Source organism: Bufo gargarizans, chromosome 3 (assembly GCF_014858855.1).
Source record: "Bufo gargarizans isolate SCDJY-AF-19 chromosome 3, ASM1485885v1, whole genome shotgun sequence".
In the NCBI taxonomy this organism is placed as follows: Eukaryota; Metazoa; Chordata; class Amphibia; order Anura; family Bufonidae; genus Bufo; species Bufo gargarizans.
Window position 1 is genome coordinate 33,345,599 of NC_058082.1, and position 25,563 is coordinate 33,371,161.

The following is a 25,563-nucleotide window of genomic DNA, read 5'->3' on the forward strand; positions in this document are numbered from 1 at the left end:
CACTGTAGCCTTATGGTACCAGAGTTTTCATGAATTTGCGTGGAGTGTGGCTTTAAATATTGTCTACTTCTGCCCTTCTGTTCTATAATTTATGTGCATAGGCTAACAATTGCCTCTCCTATTACTATTCATTTGAAAGAATGGGCCTCCAGGTCGAGTATGCCAAAACTGTAAATTTCCCAAGCAAAAAGGCATTAAAAGTGACTACACGAAGAATGATAGATTTCCTGTAAAAACGCAAACATCTGCTTTCCGAGCCTGGCCAATTTGCATAATCAGACATGCGCTAATTGCAAGGGGCTCTGATTTAAAAGCCGCTTGATGTATACGCTGGACGTGTTTTCTTCCAAGAACACGGGTCATTTAACGGCCTCCCATTTTGGATTAGGCAATACATTGTCCCATCTTTAATCCAGGCTTTATAGATTACATTCATGGCTTCATTTAAAGAGAATTCCACAGAAAACTGCACACTCATAAATCAGCATTATTGTGCTTATTATGGCATATGGCAATAGAAATGCTATTTATTCCGCTTTAGGAGCAAATAAATGCTACTAAAAAAATTAATAAAAACTTGCTTACGGGACACAAATACAGTATATTGTTTATTGTGAACTGCCCTTTGAATTTGCCGCTACTGGATGTACAGCGAGTTTTATTTTGTGCTAACTAAAATGAGACTGTTATACATTCATTTCCAGACTCCTCAAACTACATCTCCACTGCCCCGATCCACAGGGAGCAATGGCCTGAGGAGTACACCATGACACAACACTTCATCAGGACCATTACCACTCCCATTCTCTGCACCGGCTCCTTGGGGGCTTGCTGCAATAGCATATCCTAGCAAGGATTCTGGGCTATCAAATGGAAAAGTCTATACAAGCATATGAACCCTACTTGTAAGGATTTTAAATGACCGCATACTGACAGATGCAGATCCCACTTTAGAACAACGGGGGTCTACTGACCCTTATTCATAGAGCTACCTTATGCAACGCTACCTGTTCTCCTGATAGAGGGAGGTCCTAGAGGTGAAACCTGCACCTATTAAGCATTTATCGCATATCCCGCAAATACCCATTATTCCCTTATTCCATAGTACTGTACATGTACGGCATTAGCATGCAAGAGGGGATGTATGGAGTTGGCTCACGTACTGAGCTCACTTCATACATGGCGGGGGCCAGTTGTCTAATAGAGTAGACACCCACTGGCAGTGAACAGGATTGGCGATGACGCCGATCTTGGTCATTTATTCCACTTTAGGAGCAAATAAATGCTACTAAAAAAATTAATAAAAACTTGCTTACGGGACACAAATACAGTATATTGTTTATTGTGAACTGCAAGATCAGGAGTAGAGATGAGAGAATTTCTCATTGGTTCGTTCCGAATTTATTTGTGGTGAATCACGTTAAAAAACGTCTATTTCCAGGCCGCAGAGAGCCTTTATAGGGGTGTAGAACACTGTGCCTTGCAGTAACACGCATAAGGAGTCTGCTGTGGTAGTGAAAAAATACTGTGAGTCAGTATGACATGTAGATGACTGGTGTCGCTCTTAGAATCACTGCACACCTCACTTATTTGGGCAGTCATGGGGCCAAAACTGACCAAGTAACTCAAGTGTGAAATCAGCCTTACAGGTCAATGTTAGGGCCAAGAAGAAGCGCATACCGCACTCCTTTTACACCCTCGTCAGCTGATTCCACATAGATGTCTACAGAACCTGTTCTATTAAACGATTATACAAGTAGAGCCCCCCGACAGAATGGAGAGGGTGTCAGCAGTAAGTTTGTGTTGACGTCACTGATTAATTAGCCCTTCCTCTGATCCGTCAGAACAATAACCCCCAAAAAATGGATCCTGTCTGTGGAGCATCCGCCTTCACTCGGTCAGCATTTGGTCAGTAATCCATCAGTATTGCTAATGCCCAAAAAAACAGGAGTAGATCCAAAACAGAGATGAGACATGAATGGAATATTTGCATGTCTTCTGTGTTTTGTACCCACTCCTGCTTTTGGCTACCAAATCATAAGCCAATTCTGATGGGTCCATACAGGCCTTAGAGCTGCTACACAGACAGGATCTGTTTTGCGTCTCATTTTTCCTTCCTTCTGACAGATCAGAAGAAGGGTCAAATAAATGATGATGTCAGCCAGGCCGAAAGGCAAAATAGTGACCCAGTCATGAAGTGGGGACGGTGGGAACAGCATGGGAAGTCCACAGAGTGGCCCTATGACATAGTGGTGAGGTGGAAGCAGCATGAGGAGACCACAGAGTGGCCCTATGACAGAGTCTGGAGGTGGCGGCAGCATCAGAAGGAGGCCACAAAGTGGCACAATGACAGTGTGGAGGTGGCGGCAGCATTAGGAGTGGCACATGGCACAATAACAGTGTGGAGGTGACAGCATCAGGAGGCCACAGAGTGGCACAATCACAGAGTGTGGAGGAAGTGGCAGCAGCATCAGGAGACCACAGAGTGGCAAGGTGACATAGTGTGGAGGTGACAGCAGCATCAGGAGACCACAGAGTCGCAAGGTAACATAGTGTGGAGGTGACAGCAGAATCAAGAGACCACAGAGTGGCAAGGTGAAATAGTGTGGAGGTGACAGCAGCGTCAGGAGACCACAAAGTTGCAAGGTGACATAGTGTGGAGGTGGCAGCCACATCAGGAGACCATAGAGTGGCAAGGTGACATAGTGTGGAGGTGACAGCAGCATCAAGAGACCACCAAGTTGCAAAGTGACATAGTGTGGAGGTGGAAGCGGCATCAAGAGACCACAGAGTGACCAGGTGACAGAGTGGCGAGATGGGTGGCAATACGAGTACCAACTGAAGATGGTAGGTGAAAGAAGAAACACTTGGCATCAGATGTGTGGCATCAGGCAAGTGGCAGCATCAGAATGGTAGGTTAAGGGAGGCAGCCAGAAGAAACCGGTCTCTTTTGTCAAAGTGTTGGTGTGACACCATGGATGATCTAGTCTGATGCATCAGGCATTGGTGGGTGGGAATCCTGGCTGATCCATGCCTGATTCATCTTGACAAAGGTCAGTGTCTCCACATTTTAGGTGGACAGGCGAATTCTTCTTGGGGTATGGCCCCCTCCGTGCTAAACACCCGCTCTGATGCCACACTACTGGCCGGCAGGAAAGCTTTTCCAGTGCAAACTCTGCTACTTGCGGTCACAAATCCAGTTTGGCTGCCCAGTAGTCCAGCGGATCTTCAATGTGGGGTGGCAGGGTGCTGTCCAAGTATGCCACCACCTGCTGGTTCAGGTCTTGCTCCAGGTCTACCTGCTGCTGGTGAGTAGTTTCTTCACTAGGCGGGTGAAGAAAGCTGCTCATCAGCGACTCTAGACTCAAGTTGCTGCTTATGGAGCTGGAACTGCAACTACCCCCCCCCCCCCCGCCCACCACAGCAGCCATGGCAGAGGAACCTGAGTGCAGAGGGCCTCCTCCGGTCAGACCTGCGAGAGAATGGACGATGGCGCAGATAGGCAGGGGCTAACTGACTATATAGGATGTCTCTATAGTAGTTCAGTTTGTCCTCCCTATCAGCAGGTGTAAAAAAGGCCCCCATTTTGGACCGGTAGCGAGGGTCCAACAAGGTGGAGAGCCAGAAGTCATCCCTCTGCTGAATGGTGACAATTCGGCTGTCACTACGCAAGCAAGTCAGCATGCATCAGTCCATTTGTGCAAGTGACTCAGAGGGACTCCCTGCCTCCATCTCCTCTGCAAACTGCCATGGTGTGTCTGGGTCCTCTGCCTCGTCTTACTCATTGCCCTGTAGCTCCAATGTCCTCCTCCAGTTCAGCCCCCACAGGGCTCATGTGGCAGTGAGATCTAGGCGCCATGTCTCCAGTCCCCTGACCAGCCAGATTTACCAGGATCTGTTTCAGGACATGGAGCAGTGGAATGACGTTGTTAATATTGTAGTCCTGGCAACTGACAAATAATTTGGCCTCCTCAAAGGGCCTGAGCAAATGGCAGGTGTCACGCATGAGCTGCCACTGGCTGACATCGAAGTTACATAGGGCAGTACTCCTGTCCGCTTGGATCATCAAGAAATCATTTATGGTCTTTCTCTGTTCTTATAGTCGGTCCAACATATGGAGGGTGGAATTCCAACGGGTGGAAATGTCGCATATCAGCCTATGTTGGGAAATTCCGCTCTGCCGCTGGAGCTCAAGGAGGGTGTGCTTTGCGGTATACGAAAGACTGAAGTGCATGCAAAGTTTCCTGGCCATTTTTAGGATGTCTTACAGATGTGTGGAAGACTTCAGGAACCGCTTGACAACCAGATTGAACAAGTGTGCTATGCAGGGCGCATGGCTCAGTTCTCCTTGACGCAGCACCGACACCATGTTCTTCCCATTTTCGGTCACCATGGTTACGATTTTTAGTTGTCGCAGAGAAAGCCAGGATTCAATTTCTTGATGAAGGACATGGAGCAGTTCCTCCCCTGTGTGATCATATTTGCCCAGGAAAACGAGGTGCAGAACAGCGTGACACCGCCGTGCCCTGCACACTTGGTATGCTGGAGGGACACTGGGAATTGTCCCTGCAGTGGAGGCTGAGGACACGGTGGAGGATGAGGAGGCAGAGGCGGACATTGTAGCAGGACCAACAGAGTGACAATGTGGAGGAAGAAGCGGCGTCACCTGGCCAAGTTGCTGGTGTGGCTGTGCAGGAACCACATTCACTCAGTGGGCCATAAAGGACATGTATTGTCCCTGACTGTAGTTACAGCTCCACACGTCGGCACTGCCGTGCACTTTGGCAGACACCGACAGGCTCAAGGACTGGCTCACCTTCTGTTCTACATGTGTGTGCAGGGCTGGTACTGCCTTTTTGGCAAAGAAATTACGTTTTGGGACTCTCCACCTCGGCTCGGGACAAGCCATCAGTTCTCTGAAAGGTGCAGAGTCCACCACTTGGAAAGGGAGTTAGGACAGGAGCACATTCAGCTTCTGCGCCGTTGGATGAGTCCACACATACTGTTGTCTTTTGGCACTTGCTTCGTTGATTGATTGCTGATGGAATGACTGACGAGAAGTAGGAGTAGGAGCATCAGGACCAGCAAATGAAGAGAAGGACAGACAGCTCCCTTCGGCTGAGGTGGTGGAGCCTTGACTGCATGAAACCAGGTGCGTGTCACTGGGTAATGCAGTGGTTGCTGCGGCAGGCTGGACCACCACATCAGAGCCACGGTTCTCCCAGACGACTTCATGGTGACGCTGCATATGTTGATGCAGGGCCGTGGTGCAAACATTGGCACCCAGGCCACGCCTAACCTTCTGCCCATAAATTCTACATATGGTCATGTTCACCTCCTCCGGCGGCTTAACAAAAACCTGCCACACCGGCGAGTAGGTAATTTTACCCCCAACACTACGCACTGACTCACTGCTACGGACACTGCTTCCGTGAACCCGTGCACCACTACTTTCCGGGCAGGTAAGCTCCTGCGAAGTGGGTCATCTACACCGGGCACGTTTGGCTACCTACCTCCCACTGCTGCCACCCTGCTGACTCCCGGCCACACTAGCGACTTGCTGGCTCCAACGCTGCCTCACGGTCAAGCTGCCACCCTCTTCTCCAGATGATTATGAAGCCCCTTATTCACCTGGCTCCCAAGTGTGATCAGCTACATCATCATCGAGTACTGTCTGCACCTAACTGATGTCCTCCTCAACGGTCTCTGGGTCAGGAGCCTCACCGCTCGCAACACCAGCTCCCACGCCACTCTTCTCATCACTACTTGCCCGCCTAGCAGAGGAAGCGGCGGATGTCTCCTCCACATCTTGGCTGGCCAGTAGCTGCTGACTGTCCTCTAGTAGCTTGTCCTTGCTGTATAGTGGTGCTGAGCATATAATACTTCTCTGGCTGAGGGAACAAAAAAGGACTGAGGCAGGTTGAAGACAGGTGAGGGCACAGAGCCTGCTCCAGGGCCATGCCAGCTAACGGTTGTGTCTGAATAACCCACCGACTCTTGGCTGGGGGTGTCTGATGTCACTTGGGACAAAGTGGATGGCCGAGTCAACCATTCAAGAACTGCTGGGTTGCTGGTCAAGAGATGACCGCTAGATGACACCAGGAGCTCAGGCCTCTCGAAGTGACCCCTGCTGGCATGCCCCGTTACTCTGCTGTGACCTGTGCCTGCGCCAGAAACATTTAGGCCTCTGCCACTCCCCTGTGCAGGACCTGGCACTTCTCTGTCTGACATACTGTTAAATCAGATAAATAAATAAAAAGGAAATTAAAACACCCCCAAAAAGTCTTAAATTTTCTCAATTCACCACACAACGGCAAATACTTTTTTTGTGCCACTAATACACGCAAAAAACTGCTTTAGAACATATAACTGCACCTCTGAACGGCAAATATATTTTTCTTTTGCCACTTATACACTCCACAAAAAGCATTAAAACATATAACTGCACCGCTGAACGGCAATTATATTTTATTTTTGCCACTAATACACGACAAAAAGGGCTTTAGAACATACAAACCGGATTCCCAAAAAGTTGGGACACTATACAAATCGTGAATAAAAACTGAATGCAATGATGTGGAGGTGCCAACTTCTAATATTGTATTCAGAATAGAACATAAATCACGGAACAAAAGTTTAAACTGAGAAAATGTACCATTTTAAGGGAAAAATATGTTGAATCAGAATTTCATGGTGTCAACAAATCCCCAAAAAGTTGAGACAAGGCCATTTTCACCACTGTGTGGCATCTCCCCTTCTTCTTGCAAAACTCAACAGACGTCTGGGGACCGAGGAGACCAGTTTCTCAAGTTTAGAAATAGGAATGCTCTCCCATTCTTGTCTAATACAGGCCTCTAACTGTTCAATCGTCTTGGGCCTTCTTTGTTGCACCTTCCTCTTTATGATGCGCCAAATGTTCTCTATAGGTGAAAGATCTGGACTGCAGACTGGCCATTTCAGTACCCGGATCCTTCTCCTACGCAGCCATGATGTTGTGATTGATGCAGAATGTGGTCTGGCATTATCTTGTTGAAAAATGCAGGGTCTTCCCTGAAAGAGATGACGTCTGGATGGGAGCATATGTTGTTCTAGAACCTGAATATATTTTTCTGCATTGATGGTGCCTTTCCAGACATGCAAGCTGCCCATGCCACACGCACTCATGCAACCCCATACCATCAGAGATGCAGGCTTCTGAACTGAGCGTTGATAACAACTTGGTTTGTCCTTGTCCTCTTTGGTCCGGATGACATGGCGTCCCAGATTTCCAAAAAGAACTTCGAATCGTGACTCGTCTGACCACAGAACAGTCTTCCATTTTGCCACACTCCATTTTAAATGATCCCTGGCCCAGTGAAAACGCCTGAGCTTGTGGATCTTGCTTAGAAATGGCTTCTTCTTTGCACTGTAGAGTTTCAGCTGGCAACGGCGGATGGCACGGTGGATTGTGTTCACTGACAATGGTTTCTGGAAGTATTCCTCAGCCCATTCTGTGATTTCCTTTACAGTAGCATTCCTGTTTGTGGTGCAGTGTCGTTTAAGGGTCCGGAGATCACGGGCATCCAGTATGGTTTTACGGCCTTGACCCTTACGCACAGAGATTGTTCCAGATTCTCTGAATCTTCGGATGATGTTATGCACAGTTGATGATGATAGATGCAAAGTCTTTGCAATTTTTCGCTGGGTAACACCTTTCTGATATTGCTCCACTATCTTTCTGCGCAACATTGTGGGAATTGGTGATCCTCTATCCATCTTGGCTTCTGAGAGACACTGCCACTCTGAGAAGCTCTTTTTATACCCAATCATGTTGCCAATTGACCTAATTAGTGTTAATTGGTCTTCTAGCTCTTTGTTATGCTCAAATTTACTTTTTCCAGCCTCTTATTGCTACTTGTCCCAACTTTTTGGGGATTTGTTGACACCGTGAAAATTTGAATCAACGTATTTTTCCTTTAAAATGATACATTTACTCGGATTAAACGTTTGATCTGTCATCTACGTTCTATTACAAATAAAATATTGACATTTGCCATCTCCACATCATTGCATTCAGTTTTTATTCACAATTTGTTAAGTGTCCCAACTTTTTTGGAATCCGGTTTGTATAACTGCACCTCTAAACGGCAAATAAAAATTTTTTGGTGCCACTAATACACGCCGAAAAGGGCTGTAATTTTCGCACTTTGCCACATAATGGCTAATAAGCCCTTTTTTCCACTTATTCAAGCCAAAAAATGCTTTAGACCACATAACTGCACCGCACAAGGACTAGTAACACCCCAATAACAAGAATGGTTTGCTGTAATTACAGAGCTGTATAATGGCAATTTGGATCCAATCAGTGCAGCAAGGTGTAATAGGATTGTTCCTATTACCCAGGCTGTAAGCTTCCCTACTGAACTCTGTTCAACATATATGATGTGGAATGATTCCTCCCTATCCTTTCCCTACACTTCAATTCAGCAAAATAGAAAAGTTTTAGTCTTTCCTAGCACTGTCCCTAGCGCCTGCTGACATCTCTCCCTGCACTAAGTACACTGGAAAATGGCAGAATCCAAGATGGCTGAGGCTATTTATAGGGCTGTGACATCACAAGGATGGCTGGCTGCGGATTGGCTGCATGCATGGCATTATGGGTGATCCCACCTTCCCTGCACGCATGGCATTATGGGTGCTCCATGTCCTCACAGGTGCAGCAGCCATTTTAGGAAAAAATGCAATTCATTACCATGAAGCATAAGGAAAGTCGGATTTGGTGCAAATCAAATTTTTCCTGAAATTCGGATCGAATTCTACTTCGTCAACTTCGATTCGCTCATCTCTAATCAGGAGCCTGTGATATTGGATTATCAGTCATTTCATATTTCCTTCAAAACTAACATTCCCATCCCACCTTCTAAAAAAAGGTGGTCAGATTGCTACAATCCAGGGGGGAGATTGGCCATAGAGCTTACAGGGAAATTTCCCGGTGGGCCAATGCCCCATGGGGCCTCCAGTTGGCTAAATACATAATGAGCTCTCAGTGGTAATTAACCCTGTGATACTCAGAAACTCATGTAACCGTCCAGTGACCACACATGTCCTCCTGAATTCAACTGTGGCCCACAACTGGAGGAGGAGGACAGAAAATAGCACCTATTTATGGCCACCACACTGTGGTATACGGTTCTACTGGGACGCTATTTTGTGCTATGGAATTGCTGACCCCACTAACTTGTGTTGCCCCTCCTTCTGTCAATTTTTGGACCCGCCTAAAACATGGGGCCACTTTTATTTTTATTTTTCCAGGGCCACTTGGTTATCCAAAAATCAGGTGAGGAGACCCATAGAGTTCAGCTAAATTTAGCGTGGGAACATAGCAGCAAGTATTTACTTTCCCTACAGCACCACCACAGGTTGATTGCAGTATTACACTATTCCTATTGAGATCAATGTGCTGTCGGTGTAATGGGTCCTTCAGAGAGAAAAACAATCTTTATAGTCAATGTCTACTCCCCTTTAATTAATGGATTGATTGAGAATTCTGTCCTGGGGCAATTAACAATAGGGCTCTGGCAACTGCTGTAACAGCATGATCAGATGGTAACACAAAAACTTTTTTTCTATTCTGTTTTTATTTTCTGATTGTAGATTTTTTAATTTTATTTCCTGAACATGATTATGGGGGCGGCCATCTTACCTGAGCTGTTCTTAACAGTCTTTAGAAAGAATTAAGAAAATTGCTTTATTTTAGCCCCATGGTCCATAGACAGTGGTCAGGAGAGTTTTCTGGGCATGCTCTGTGACCTGTGCAGAGGTCACTGTACAGGGAAAGAAGAGATAATCTCTGACAATCACCTATTGTGAATGGTGGATCCTGTCTTATCTATACATAGAGGTGATATCATTACAGGCAGGATTAGAATGGCGGATAACTGGAGTAAAGCGCTCAAGAAGTGGCGCCTATTATTAGGCTTGCGGCCAGTAAGAAAAATTCAGGATTTTATGTTTTTTGTTTAAATATAGATATTGACATGAAAATGTTAAAATATCATCACCAAAAATTCTTTCAAAATTTGTTAACCATAAAAACATTATTTATACAATAATTCATTTTATGATGACACATTACCTTTAAGACATCCCTGCTCTTTACTATAAAGTCATAGTGTGGCTCCTCATCCTTTTGAAGGAAGCCCTCAGAAGTCCTTGTCTCTGCAGGTCTTGAACTCAGGACTTCCTGTAACTATATAGAATAGAAGGATTTTCATTGACTATAATCCTCAGTAGTATTCTCCCTATGCAAAATATACTGTTAATTTACAGATACATCTCTATATACAGTATACCAGTGCATTGTATGGATTGTTTTAAAGGATGACAGCAAAAGTATAATTTATTTAGCAATTGCAGAAACATTATAAATATCTTAAAATAAATGCATCTACAAAGCTGTGGCCCTCTGTGTACAACTCTGAGTTACTTTATATACAGTAAGTCATTATAACATCCATAACCTCCACCAACCTCTGTAAAGGTAGTACGTAGTTATGTTTTTTCGTAGTAATTTTTTTATTTATTTTGCCTCCTTGTTGATTTCTGTATTTTTATATTTTAGTGCCCTACGGACACAAAAGCCACATTTGCCGTTCACATTAAAGTTGTGGGAGACTGGACAGGTATGTTTTAAAGAAATACTGAATAATCTTTCATTTCAGTGAACTGGCTTCCATTATGGCCCTCTTTGTATAATTAGGGCTCAGGGCGTCACAATTGCTATAGTTGCACCCAAGCTCGACTCTTTTCTGTGGCCAACCCCCTCCCTCGCTGCCTGGATTGACAAGGTCAGGCAGCGGTAAAGCAGGCTGGCCAAAGGTGTATAGCTTGAGTGCAAGAAAAGCAACAGTAGTATCCTCATTGCACCAAAATTGCACCTAAGTTGCATATTAAGAAAAAGTGTCATAACTAGAGTTGAGCGAACACCTGGATGTTCGGGTTCGAGAAGTTCGGCCGAACCCGATCCGAACTTCGTCCCGAACCCGAACCCCATTGAAGTCAATAGGGACCCGAACTTTTCGGTACTAAAAAGGCTGTAAAACAGCCCAGGAAAGGGCTAGAGGGCTGCAAAAGGCAGCAACGTGTAGGTAAATCCCCTGCAAACAAACGTGGATAGGGAAATGAATTAAAATAAAAATTAAATAAATAAAAATTAACCAAAATCAATTGGAGAGAGGTCCCATAGCAGAGAATCTGGCTTCACGTCACCCACCACTGGAACAGTCCATTCTCAGATATTTAGGCCCCGGCACCCAGGCAGAGGAGAGAGGTCCCGTAACAGAGAATCGGGCTTCATGTCAGCAGAGAATCAGTCTGCATGTCATAGCAGAGAATCAGGCTTCACGTCAGCCACCACTGCAACAGTCCATTGTCATAAATTTAGGCCCAGCACCCAGGCAGAGGAGAGAGGTCCCGTAACAGACAATCTGGCTTCATGTCAGCAGAGAATCAGTCTTCATGTCATAGCAGAGAATCAGGCTTCACGTCAGCCACCAATGCAACAGTCCATTGTCAGATATTTAGGCCCAGCACCCAGGCAGAGGAGAGAGGTCCCGTAACAGACAATCTGGCTTCATGTCAGCAGAGAATCAGTCTGCATGTCATAGCAGAGAATCAGGCTTCACGTCAGCCACCAATGCAACAGTCCATTGTCATAAATTTAGGCCAAGCACCCAGGCAGAGGAGAGAGGTCCCGTAACAGACAATCTGGCTTCAAGTCAGCAGAGAATCAGTCTTCATATCATAGCAGAGAATCAGGCTTCACGTCAGCCACCAATGCAACAGTCCATTGTCAGATATTTAGGCCCAGCACCCAGGCAGAGGAGAGAGGTCCCGTAACAGACAATCAGGCTTCACGTCAGCCACCAGTGCAACAGTCCATTGGCATATATTTAGGCCCAGCACCCAGGCAGAGGAGAGAGGTCCCTTAACAGAGAATCTGGCTTCATGTCAGCAGAGAATCAGTCTGCATGTCATAGCAGAGAATCAGGCTTCACGTCACCCACCACTGTAAGAGTCCATTTTCATAAATTTAGGCCCAGCACCCAGGCAGAGGAGAGAGGTCCCGTAACAGACAATCTGACTTCATGTCAGCAGAGAATCAGTCTTCATGTCATAGCAGAGAATCAGGCTTCACGTCAGCCACCAATGCAACAGTCCATTGTCAGATATTTAGGCCCAGCACCCAGGCAGAGGAGAGAGGTCCCGTAACAGACAATCTGGCTTCATGTCAGCAGAGAATCAGTCTGCATGTCATAGCAGAGAATCAGGCTTCACGTCAGCCACCACTGCAACAGTCCATTGTCATAAATTTAGGCCAAGCACCCAGGCAGAGGAGAGAGGTCCCGTAACAGACAATCTGGCTTCATGTCAGCAGAGAATCAGTCTTCATATCATAGCAGAGAATCAGGCTTCACGTCACCCACCACTGTAAGAGTCCATTTTCATAAATTTAGGCCCAGCACCCAGGCAGAGGAGAGAGGTCCCGTAACAGACAATCTGGCTTCATGTCAGCAGAGAATCAGTCTTCATATCATAGCAGAGAATCAGGCTTCACGTCAGCCACCAATGCAACAGTCCATTGTCAGATATTTAGGCCCAGCACCCAGGCAGAGGAGAGAGGTCCCGTAACAGACAATCTGGCTTCATGTCAGCAGAGAATCAGTCTTCATATCATAGCAGAGAATCAGGCTTCACGTCACCTACCACTGTAAGAGTCCATTTTCATAAATTTAGGCCCAGCACCCAGGCAGAGGAGAGAGGTCCCGTAACAGACAATCTGGCTTCATGTCAGCAGAGAATCAGTCTTCATATCATAGCAGAGAATCAGGCTTCACGTCACCCAACATTGTACAGTCCATTGGCATATATTTAGGCCCCGGCACCCAGACAGAGGAGAGGTTCATTCAAATTTGGGTAGCCTCGCAATATAATGGTAAAATGAAAATAAAAATAGGATTGAATGAGGAAGTGCCCTGGAGTACAATAATATATGGTTAAGGGGAGGTAGTTAATGTCTAATGTGGACAAGGGACGGACAGGTCCTGTGGAATCCATGCCTGGTTCATTTTTATGAACGTCAGCTTGTCCACATTGGCTGTAGACAGGCGGCTGCGTTTGTCTGTAATGACACCCCCTGCCGTGCTGAATACACGTACAGACAAAACGCTGGCCGCCGGGCAGGCCAGCACCTCCAAGGCATAAAAGGCTAGCTCTGGCCACGTGGACAATTTAGAGACCCAGTAGTTGAATGGGGCCGAACCATCAGTCAGTACGTGGAGGGGTGTGCACACGTACTGTTCCACCATGTTAGTGAAATGTTGCCTCCTGCTAACACGTTGCGTATCAGGTGGTGGTGCAGTTAGCTGTGGCGTGTTGACAAAACTTTTCCACATCTCTGCCATGCTAACCCTGCCCTCAGAGGAGCTGGCCGTGACACAGCTGCCTTGGCGACCTCTTGCTCCTCCTCTGCCTTGGCCTTGGGCTTCCACTTGTTCCCCTGTGACATTTGGGAATTCTCTCAGTAGCGCGTCTACCAACGTGCGCTTGTACTCGCGCATCTTCCTATCACGCTCCAGTGCAGGAAGTAAGGTGGGCACATTGTCTTTGTACCGTGGATCCAGCAGGGTGGCAACCCAGTAGTCCGCACACGTTAAAATGTGGGCAACTCTGCTGTCATTGCGCAGGCACTGCAGCATGTAGTCGCTCATGTGTGCCAGGCTGCCCAGGGGTAAGGACAAGCTGTCCTCTGTGGGAGGCGTATCGTCATCGTCCTGCCTTTCCCCCCAGCCACGCACCAGTGATGGACCCGAGCTGCGTTGGGTGCCACCCCGCTGTGACCATGCTTCATCCTCATCCTCCTCCTCCTCATCCTCGTCCTCCTCGTCCTCCAGTAGTGGGCCCTGGCTGGCCACATTTGTACCTGGCCTCTGCTGTTGCCAAAAACCTCCCTCTGAGTCACTTCGAAGAGACTGGCCTGAAAGTGCTAAAAATGACCCCTCTTCCTCCTCCTCCTCCCCCTCCTCCTGGGCCACCTCCTCTTCCATCATCGCCCTAAGTGTTTTCTCAAGGAGACATAGAAGTGGTATTGTAACGCTGATAACGGCGTCATCGCCACTGGCCATGTTGGTGGAGTACTCGAAACAGCGCAACAGGGCACACAGGTCTCGCATGGAGGCCCATTAATTGGTGGTGAAGTGGTGCTGTTCCGTAGTGCGACTGACCCGTGCGTGCTGCAGCTGAAACTCCACTATGGCCTGCTGCTGCTCGCACAGTCTGTCCAGCATGTGCAAGGTGGAGTAACCCCTGGTGGGCACGTCGCATATGAGGAGGTGAGCGGGAAGGCCGAAGTTACGCTGTAGCGCAGACAGGCGAGCAGCAGCAGGATGTGAGCGCCGGAAGCGCGAACAGACGGCCCGCACTTTATGCAGCAGCTCTGACATGTCGGGGTAGTTGTGAATGAACTTCTGCACCACCAAATTTAGCACATGCGCCAAGCAAGGGATGTGTGTCAAACTGGCTAGTCCCAGAGCTGCAACGAGATTTCGCCCATTATCACACACCACCAGGCCGGGCTTGAGGCTCACCGGCAGCAACCACTCGTCGGTCTGTTGTTCTATACCCTGCCACAACTCCTGTGCGGTGTGGGGCCTGTCCCCCAAACATATGAGTTTCAGAATGGCCTGCTGACGTTTACCCCGGGCTGTGCTGAAGTTGGTGGTGAAGGTGTGTGGCTGACTAGATGAGCAGGTGGAAGAAGAGGAGGAGGAAGTCGAGTAGGAGGAGGTGGCAACAGGAGGCAAAGAATGTTGCCCTGTGATCCTTGGCGGCGGAAGGACGTGCGCCAAACAGCTCTCCGCCTGGGGCCCAGCTGCCACTACATTTACCCAGTGTGCAGTTAGGGAGCTATAGCGTCCCTGGCCGTGCTTACTGGTCCACGTATCTGTGGTTAGGTGGACCTTGCCACAGATGGCGTTGCGCAGTGCACACTTGATTTTATCGGATACTTGGTTGTGCAGGGAAGGCACGGCTCTCTTGGAGAAGTAGTGCCGGCTGGGAACAACATACTGTGGGACAGCAAGCGACATGAGCTGTTTGAAGCTGTCTGTGTCCACCAGCCTAAATGACAGCATTTCATAGGCCAGTAGTTTAGAAATGCTGGCATTCAGGGCCAGGGATCGAGGGTGGCTAGGTGGGAATTTACGCTTTCTCTCAAATGTTTGTGAGATGGAGAGCTGAACGCTGCCGTGTGACATGGTTGAGATGCTTGATGACGGAGGTGGTGGTGGTGTTGGTGGTACATCCCCTGTTTGCTGGGCGGCAGGTGCCAACGTTCCTCCAGAGGCGGAGGAAGAGGCCGAGGCGGCAGCAGCAGAAGAGGCCGAGGCGGCAGCAGCAGAAGAGGCCGAGGCGGCAGCAGCAGAAGAGGTAGCAGGGGGAGCCTGAGTGACTTCCTTGGTTTTAAGGTGTTTACTCCACTGCAGTTCATGCTTTGCATGCAGGTGCCTGGTCATGCAGGTTGTGCTAAGGTTCAGAACGTTAATGCCTCGCTTCAGGCTCTGATGGCACAGCGTGCAAACCACTCGGGTCTTGTCGTCAGCACATTGTTTGAAGAAGTGCCATGCCAGGGAACTCCTTGAAGCTGCCTTTGGGGTGCTCGGTCCAAGATGGCAGCGGTCAGTAGCAGGCGGAGTCTCTTGGCGGCGGGTGTTCTGCTTTTGCCCACTGCTCCCTCTTTTGCTACGCTGTTGGCTCGGTCTCACCACTGCCTCTTCCTCCGAACTGTGAAAGTCAGTGGCACGACCTTCATTCCATGTGGGGTCTAGGACCTCATCGTCCCCTGCATCGTCTTCCACCCAGTCTTGATCCCTGACCTCCTGTTCAGTCTGCACACTGCAGAAAGACGCAGCAGTTGGCACCTGTGTTTCGTCATCATCAGAGACATGCTGAGGTGGTATTCCCATGTCCTCATCATCAGGAAACATAAGTGGTTGTGCGTCAGTGCATTCTATGTCTTTCACCGCTGGGGAAGGGCTAGGTGGATGCCCTTGGGAAACCCTGCCAGCGGAGTCTTCAAACAGCATAAGAGACTGCTGCATAACTTGAGGCTGAGACAGTTTCCCTGGTAAGCATGGGGGTGATGTGAGAGACTGATGGGGTTGGTTTTCAGGGGCCATCTTTGCGCTTTCTTCAGAAGACTGGGTGGGAGATAATGTGAACGTGCTGGATCCACTGTCGGCCACCCAATTGACTAATGCCTGTACCTGCTCAGGCCTTACCATCCTTAGAACGGCATTGGGCCCCACCATATATCGCTGTAAATTCTGGCGGCTACTGGGACCTGAGGTAGTTGGTACACTAGGACGTGTGGATGTGGCAGAACGGCCACGTCCTCTCCCAGCACCAGAGGGTCCACTAACACCACCCTGACCATGTCCACGTCCGCGTCCCTTACTAGATGTTTTCCTCATTGTTATCGTTCACCACAACAACAAAAATATTATTTGGCCCAATGTATTGTATTCAAATTCAGCTGAATATAAATTTGAGGCCTAGTATTTAGGCGCTGGGTGACCGGTATGGATTTACTGACAGAATTAGACTTGGAAATGCACAGTAGCGTGTGTGTGAAGTTATTCTGAATGACCCTATGTGCACCTTGAATATTATATATCCTTTTAGGGATAGATTTCAAATAGCTCTGATATAGCAGAAACCACTAAATTAGGAAATTGCTAAATTGGGAATTGTATTTCAACCCAGAACAAAAAATGTGCTTTGACGGACACTAAATAACTTTCCCAGCCACAACAGGACAGCGGTAACGACAGATTTAGCGGGATATAAATTTGAGGCCTAGTATTTAGGCGCTGGGTGACCGGTATGGATTTACTGACAGAATTAGACTGGGATATGGCCAAAAAATAACCACACTATTGCTGGTTAAATGCACTTGGTGTGATAGCTTGACCAACCACACTACTGAGGGTTAAATGCACTTGGTGACGGGCGCAGCTTGCCCCTGATGTAGTATATGGCCAAAAAATGAACAGACTATTGCTGGTTAAATGCACTTGGTGTGACAGCTTGACCAACCACACTACTGAGGGTTAAATGCACTTGGTGACGGGCGCAGGTTGCCCCTGATGTAGTATATGGCCAAAAAATAAACAGACTATTGCTGGTTAAATGCACTTGGTGTGACAGCTTCACCCTGATGTAGGCTTTAGCCAAAAAACAACCACACCATTGAGAGTTAAATGCACTTGGTCGCAGCTTGTGCTGGCGCACCACAAGACACAAAATGGCCGCCGATCACCCCAGAAAAAAGTGACTGACAAACGGTCTGGGCAGCCTAAAAACAGTGAGCAATTGAGTATCAGCAGCTCAATAATCCACAGCTGCAGATCGATCAATTAATCAAGTCCTTTGGAGGAGTTAATCTGCCTAATCTCGCCCTACTGTCGCAGCCGCAACCTCTCCCTACGCTAATCAGAGCAGAGTGACGGGCGGCGCTATGTGACTCCAGCTTAAATAGAGGCTGGGTCACATGGTGCTCTGCCAATCACAGCCATGCCAATAGTAGGCATGGCTGTGACGGCCTCTTGGGGCAAGTAGTATGACGCTTGTTGATTGGCTGCTTTGCAGCCTTTCAAAAAGCGCCAAGAAAGCGTCACAAAAGCGCCAAGAAAGCGACGAACACCGAACCCGAACCCGGACTTTTACGAAAAGTCTATACAGTTCGAGTTCGCTCATCCCTAGTCATAACACAGGAATGGAGCCTCTGATGAACAAAAGAAAAACAGGTGGACAACAGCTACGTGTCTATGCAAACAATTGGATAGGGAGGTTGCTGGTGACATATTCCCTTTAAAGCTTCGGAATTGTGCTGGAAAAAAAAAAATCTAGTTTGTAGAACCATTCCATGGCAGAAAAGGACTGGTTATATACAGTAGTCCTATCTAGAGATAAGCAAATTGCTTAAATGGGTTCAATTTAGCCGAATTGGCCAACTGATTTGATTCAGGTCTGAATTGATTCTTTCCAAAATTGAAAGTGCTCCAATTGGCCTCAAATTTTTTCTCTCTTGTCTCTCATTTTCGTAACAAAAAAATTAAATATATTTATATACTTTGTATATATATATATATATGTATATTCTCACTATCACTCCAAAATTCGCTGAATCAATCAAATCACCAAAAATTCTGAATGAACGCAAAATTAAAAGTGCCCATCTCTAGTCCTATGTTTTTGATCCAGGACAAATAGTCATCACACAAGGATTGACTTGGTAAGCAATGATAATTGATGTAGGTAAAAGGAGGCTCCACAAGTTATAGCAAAAGAAAAGCTATCATCAGAAAAGGTAATAAAATAAGAAAATCGATTCACTCATCTCTACTTATAATAACCTCATGAGATGAATATTTCTCAATCTTCTGTATCACCTGACAGTGAGTAGTCCCAATGAGGATTTAATATTTTATTAGACCAATGACTTTCTTTTCTTGTTTCCAACAGGTTGTTTAGGTTGTTCAAAAATAATAATATAGTGTGTGTCCAATTGTGAAATGCAATTCAATTCTTTTTCCATTATTTTCAAAAAGTGGCAGATGGTCCAGTTCGTATTTAACCACTATCAATTATCATTAATGATCACATTGTAAACAGATATGAAGCAAATGGTAATTGTAGCTGTTTTGCTCCATGTAAAGTATTGCCAAGAATGTTGTATAATTAGATAGTGGATTACAGGTAAAAGTTATGTGGAAAAGATTAATTCTTGACTCCCAAGCTCCATTTTATTTTATTTACTTGATGACTCTGATTTTCATTTTTTGAATCCAGAGGGAAACAAATCTGCAGACTTTAAAAGCAAACTCAAAAACCGAGTGTGAGAGCTGAGTGTGTTTCAATCCCAAGTGTTCTTAGTCTTTGGTGTATGACTTGAAATAACGTGACTTTAGGAGGAAACTGAATTTATTTATTTATTTATCTTTCCCATTGCATTGTATTATTTCCCTTTTTTAATGTTCTGGTGTAATCTCCAAATATGTGCTTCATGTTTGGCAATGCAGTCCAGTCTGCATATTGTGCAATGTATGCAGTTCGGAAACAGCCGTGCATATTGCTATGCAAAATGTCAGCAAATTGCATGTTTGGCAGCCTGTATCCTGTATCTAAATGATCGATTTGCAAGATGTAGATGTCTTGGCAAAATGGAAAGGAGTTTGCTGCTCACTGAGCAGACACTTGCTGGGGTAGATGATAGGGAGGGTGGCAGTATGGAGGTGCAGAAAAGTGAGGTAAAAATTAGAAGGTGGTGGAAGAGTGCCAGGATGGGTACCCCAGATCTGACATACCTCAACAAGTTTGCCAAGTGTAACAGTGATTGCTAACCACTGATGTTTCCCTACTCGCTGCTGCGGTCCTGGGCTCCGTATTCAGACGAGCACTGTCCTTCCTGGCCATCTCTGTCATTGTCTGCGTCTGACTGCATTGCGGGGCAGGTAGCTGCGGTGATCTGTTGCCAGTGTCTTCCCATTCACCCTGTCCCCTCTGTCTTTGAAGGCATCATCCTTCCTGGAATCCACTCTATGGTTTCCTTCTATCCCTGCACACTGCATGCCTTCTAACCTGTTCCCTGTAAGGGCCGGCACATCCCTGTTCTTTAACCCCTTAGGGACACAGCCTTATTTCACCTTAAGGACCAGGACATTTTTTGCAAATCTGACCAGTGTCACTTTAAGTGCTGATAAGTTTAAAACGCTTTGACTTATCCAGGCCATTCTGAGATTGTTTTTTCGTCACATATTGTACTTCATGACACTGGTAAAATGAAGTAAAAAAAAAAATTTTTTTTTGCACAAAAAATTACCTAATTTACCCAAAATTTGGAAAAATTTGCAAATTTCAAAGTTTCAGTTTCTCTTCTTCTGTAATACATAGTAATACCCCCAAAAATTGTGATGACTTTACATTCCCCATATGTCTACTTCGTGTTTGAATAATTTTGGGAATGATATTTTATTTTTTGGGGGATGTTACAAGGCTTAGAAGTTTGGAAGCGAATCTTGAAATTTTTCTGAAATTTACAAAAACTGTAGGTTCAGGTCTGAAGTCACTTTGCGAGGCTTACATAATAGAAACCACCCAAAAATTACCCCATCTAAGAAACTACACCCCTCAAGGTATTCAAAACTGATTTTACATATGTTGTTAACCCTTTAGGTGTTGCACAAGAGTTATTGGCAAATGGGGATGAAATTTGAGAATTTCATTTTTTTGCCTAATTTTCAATTTTAACCCATTTTTTTCCACTAACAAAGCAAGGGTTAACAGCCAAACAAGACTGTATCTTTATTGCCCTGACTCTGCCGTTTACAGAAACACCCAATATGTGGCTGTAAACTACTGTACGGCCACACAGCAGGGCGTAGAGTGAAAGGTGCGCCGTTTGGTTTTTGGAAGGCTGATTTTTATGGACTGGTTTATTTACACCATGTCCCATTTGAAGCCCCCTGATCCACCCCTAAAGCAGAAACTCTCTAAAAGTGACCCCATCTAAGAAACTACACCCCTCAAGGTATTCAAAACAGTTTTTACATATGTCGTTAACCCTTTAGGTGTTGCACAAGAGTTATTGGAAAATGGGGATGAAATTTGAGAATTTCATTTTTTTGTCTAATTTTCCATTTTAACCCATGTTTTCCACTAACAAAGCAAGGGTTAACAGCCAAACAAGACTGTATGTTTATTGCCCTGACTCTGCCGTTTACAGAAACACCCAATATGTGGCCGTAAACTACTGTACGGCCACACAGCGGGGCGTAGAGTGAAAGGTGCGCCGTTTGGTTTTTGGAGGGCTGATTTTTATGGACCGGTTTATTTACACCGTGTCCTGTTTCAACCCCCCTGATGCACCCCTGGAGTAGAAACTCCCTAAAAGTGACCCCATTTTGGAAACTACGGGATAAGGTGGCATTTTTTGGGGGACTGTTTTTGGGGTAAATATGATTTTTGGTTGCTCCATACAGGGGCGTACACAGAAATCACTGGGCCCCATAGCAAGAGTCTGAATTGGGCCCCCAACCCCGCCCACTACCCACCCCTGGCCCATCCCACCTCCTGGCTCCTCCCCTGCCACACCCCCATTTGCCAATAAAAAAAATGTATACATGTTCTACTGAAACCGTTAGAAACCTTTAAGAAATAGGTGCTGAATTCAGGTGCTTATAGCGCTTTATAATCCATACTCTCTCTGTATGGGAGTAAGGATCTCAGCCATGTACAGCACACATCACTGCTCCTGCCTGTCTGCTTTGGTAAAGTCGGGCATAAATGGGCGATGTCAGGCTTTAGCAAAGTGGGCACAGGGCGCCATATGTATGCGAGCACAACTGAACGAGTGCAGCGAAGGAGCCCGCATATATATCACTCCTCCTGCCTGTGCCCACTGCGGTAAAGCCTGACACAGCTTTGTTACCAGCGCCATTTTTTCATCACTTCTCTCACCCCAAAAAATGTAATAAAATGTGATTTAAAAAGTCACACACACTCCAAAAGGGTATCAATAAAAACTACAGTTCATCCCGCAAAAAATGAGCCCCCACACAGCTCAGTAGATCATATAACTATAAAAAAGTTATGGGGGTCAGAATATGGTGATGTAAAAAAGTAATAATTTTTTTTTTATCAAAGTGTTAATATATTTTTACACTATTTAGACATAAAAAACCTATACATATGTGGTATCGTTGTAATCGTACTGCCCCAGAGAATGAAGGGCACAGGTCAGTTTTGCCACAAAGGTAAAGCTGTAGGAACAAAACCCCTAAAAAGGTGGAAAAATTGTTGGGTTTTCCCACAAAAAAAAGTTATGGCTCAAGGAAGATAGGGAAGTAAAAATAAAATGCAAAAATGAAAAAACCTCTGGTATCCTAAGGGTTAAAGGGGCTATCTAATCCCTATTATGCCCCCCCAAATTGCCCAGGCACCGCATACAGTTAATACTTATGCCCAATGGGGGGGTGCAGACAATAGCAGGCTGCGTCGGAAATGAGCCTCCCTAGCGTCACCCGCGATGCTAGGGAGGCTCGTTCCCATTGTGGCCTGCTATTGGCTGCTCCCCCCTATGTCGCTGGATGTATTAATCTGCGTGACGGGAGGGAGGCAGTGGCGGCTGTGTGGGCATCAGCGACTCTAGACTCGACGAGTAAGGATCACTCGCATCACGGCGTAGAGCGCACCGACATCAGTCGCACGTCCGGCAGCGCCTGCATCGCGCCAGTCAATTCTGGTTTGTGCAGGCGCGGCCACGCAGGAAGTGGAGGAACAGACTCTGAGGAGCGCAGCTGAGGTACTCCCTGGTCTGTGCTGTGGGCCGTCGGGGATTGCTCAAAGGGGGGGGGGAGGGCAGGCGCTGGTAATGGGGTTAATAATACCTACTGTGTGGGTCCTGGGAACAGCTGAAAGGGGGAAATAAATAAGTGTGAAGAGGGGACTGAAAGGGGTTAAATACTGTGAATGAGGGACTGCTGAAAAGGGTCTATGTGAAGACCCTTCACACTTTCACAGTATTTATTAACCCCTTTCAGCAGTTCCCCATTCACAATATTTATTAAGCCCTCAGGGGACTGCTGAAAAGGGTTAATAAATACTGTGAATAGGGTACTGCTGAAAGGAGTTACCGATAATAACTACTACTGTCCCTCCAGGACACCCATGACCCCTCCACAAGTTCTTACCTCTCCTCCACCCGTTTCCCGGCATGCGATGGGGGCGTGGCTTCGCGGAGGTGGGCGTGGTTTGTAAGTTCTAGGGGGCGTGGCCGGCGAGGTCCGTGAAGCCAGTGGCCACCCTAGTCTCTATGTGTGCCTGGCTGCGCTGCTCCTGCTGCCTGATACACTGGCCAATCAGCAGCAGCAGGATCCTTGCCGGGTAGGGAGATGCAGCCCGAACAATGGGTGGGGTTGAGGGAGAAGTTCAAGAACGCCGCCTGAAATATGAATACACTGAGTCTGTCACTGTCTTGTGCAGAGTAGGGGGCGGAGCCTTCCATGCGCTCCGGGCCCCCCTGTGCTGCGGGCCCCATAGCAACGGCGTGGTCTGCCTATATTGGCAGTACGCCACTGGCTCCATATTACATTTTTGTGAGGCAAGGTTACCAAAAATTGAAATTCTAAAATTACATCTCCATTTGCCATTAACTGTTGAGGAACACCTAAAGGGTTAATAAAGTTTGTATAATCAGTTTTGAATACCTTGAGGGGTGTAGTTTCTTAGATGGGATCACTTTTAGGGAGTTTTTACTCTAGGGGGGCATCAGGGGGGCTTCAAAAGGGACATGGTGTCAATAAAAAAGGTCATGAAAATCGGCCTTCCAGAAACCATGTCGGTCCTTTCCTTTGGCGGCCTCCCTTTTACTGATACAGCAGTTTACGACCACAAATGTGGCGTTTCTGTAAACTGCAGTATCAGGGTAATAAATTTTTACTTCTGTCTGGTTGTTAACCCTTGTTAAAAAAAACGGATTGAAATGGAAAAGTGCCAAAAATAGTAGTTTTGGCACAGTTTTTTTTTCTTTTTTAACCGTGTTAATCTGGGGGGTTAGGTCATGGAATATTTTTATAGAGGAGATTCTTACGGACGCGGCGATACCTAATAAGTCTACAATTTTTTTTACAATTATTTAGGTTTTTGACTATATTATCCTTTTTGATACAAATTTTTTTGGGGTATCTCTAAAGTCTAAGTGTCATTTTTTTTATTTTATTTTTATCCGATTATCTTATGTGGGGGCTCATTTTTTTGCGGGATGAGACAACGGTTTTAATGGCACTATTTTGGGGGCTATATGACTTTTTTATCGCTTGCTATTAAACTTTTTGTAAGGTGACAAAAAAAAACATTTTTTACACTTTTTTTTATTTATTTTTTGACCATGTTAATCTGGGGGGTTGGGTCATGGGGTATTTTTATAGAGGAGATTCTTATGGACGTGGCGATACCTAATAAGTCTACTTTTTTACAATTATTTAGGTTTTTGACTATGTTATCCTTTTTGATACCCACAAACATTTTTTGTATCTCTAAAGTCTGTGTAATTTTTTTTTTTTTATCCGGTTATCTTATGTGGGGGCTAATTTTTTGCGGGATGAGACAACGGTTTTATTGGCACTATTTTGGGGGCTATATGACTTTTTGATCGCTTGCTATTAAACTTTTTATTATGTAAGGTGACAAAAAGAAAAACATTTTTGCACTTTTTTTTTTTTTTTTTCTGGACCGTGTTAATCTGGGGGGTTAGGTCATGGGGTCGTTTTATAGAGGAGATTATTACAGACGCGGTGATACCTATTATGTCTTCTTTTAATAAATTATTTTAGGTTTTTTTGGGTGTCTCAAGTCTAAGAACCAGTTTTTTTTATCCGATGTCAGTGCTAAATTGGGATATAAATTTAGTACTCCATGGAAGTGTGATACTCCCTGAAGCAACCATCAATGCAGAGGCCCGGATGATCAGGGCACGTGTCGCACTGAGTAGTGGTGTCCTTCCCGTATCCCCCTTCTGTGACACACTCTGCACTTTTTTTGCTTTCGTCCCTTCTTTTCAGTATTGGGGACCACACCTGGAAAGTGTTGGCCAGGGACGATCCGGGCGCCTACAGTTCCCGAGGTACTCCGGCCTGCTCTTTCCCGGTCCGAAAAGATCAGGGCCTTGAGGACTGCCTCATAGAACTGGAGGAATGTCCCTGTGCTGCCAGCACTTCGGGATAGTACAAAAGAGTTGTACATGGCAACCTGTACCAAGTAGACCGCAACTTTTTTGTACCATGCCCGGGTTTTGCGCATGGCGTTATATGGCTTGAGGACTTGATCCGAGAGATCAACTCCTCCCATATGCCGATTGTAGTCGACGATACAATCGGTCTTGAGGACCGTTGCCACAGTACCTCGCACAGGGACAGGGGTGATGCCGTTACCATGAATTGTGGACAGCATAAGGAAATCCCTCTTGTCCTTATACCTGACCAGCAACAGGTTTCCAGTGGTAAGGGCACGGGTCTCACCCCTGGGGATAGGTACCTGGAGGGGGTAGGCAGGGAGGCCGCGTTGATTTTTCCGCACGGTCCCACAAGCGGACGTGGATCTGGCGGCAAGGGACTGGAACAAGGGGATACTGGTATAAAAGTTATCCACGTAAAGGTGGTAACCCTTATCCAGCAACGTCCCACACAAGTTTCCCGGTAACACCCAGTGGGGGGACATTCTGGGGGTTGAATCCGGTAATCTCGCCCCTCGTATACACAAAATCTGTAAGTGTACCCTGAGGTACTCTCACAAATTTTGTATAGCTTCACGCCATACCTCGCCCTCTTGGAGGGCACATACTGGCGGAAAATGAGTCTCCCCTTGAACGCAATGAGAGACTCATCAACAGTGACCTCCCTTCCAGGTACATAGGCCTCCATGAATTTGGCCCCAAAGTGATCGATGACCGGCCGTATCTTATACAGACGG

General features: G+C 46.3%; 1 protein-coding gene across 1 annotated transcript in view; it reads left to right on the forward strand.

The window, feature by feature from the left end:
- The window catches only part of NOX4 (NADPH oxidase 4), a 267,595-nt gene that overhangs the window by 106,729 nt on the left and 135,303 nt on the right, over positions 1 to 25,563 (forward strand). Inside the window, exon 12 of the mRNA XM_044286900.1 lies at positions 10,601 to 10,661. Coding sequence (XP_044142835.1) covers positions 10,601 to 10,661 — 61 coding nt within the window. The remainder of the gene's footprint in view (positions 1 to 10,600; positions 10,662 to 25,563) is intronic.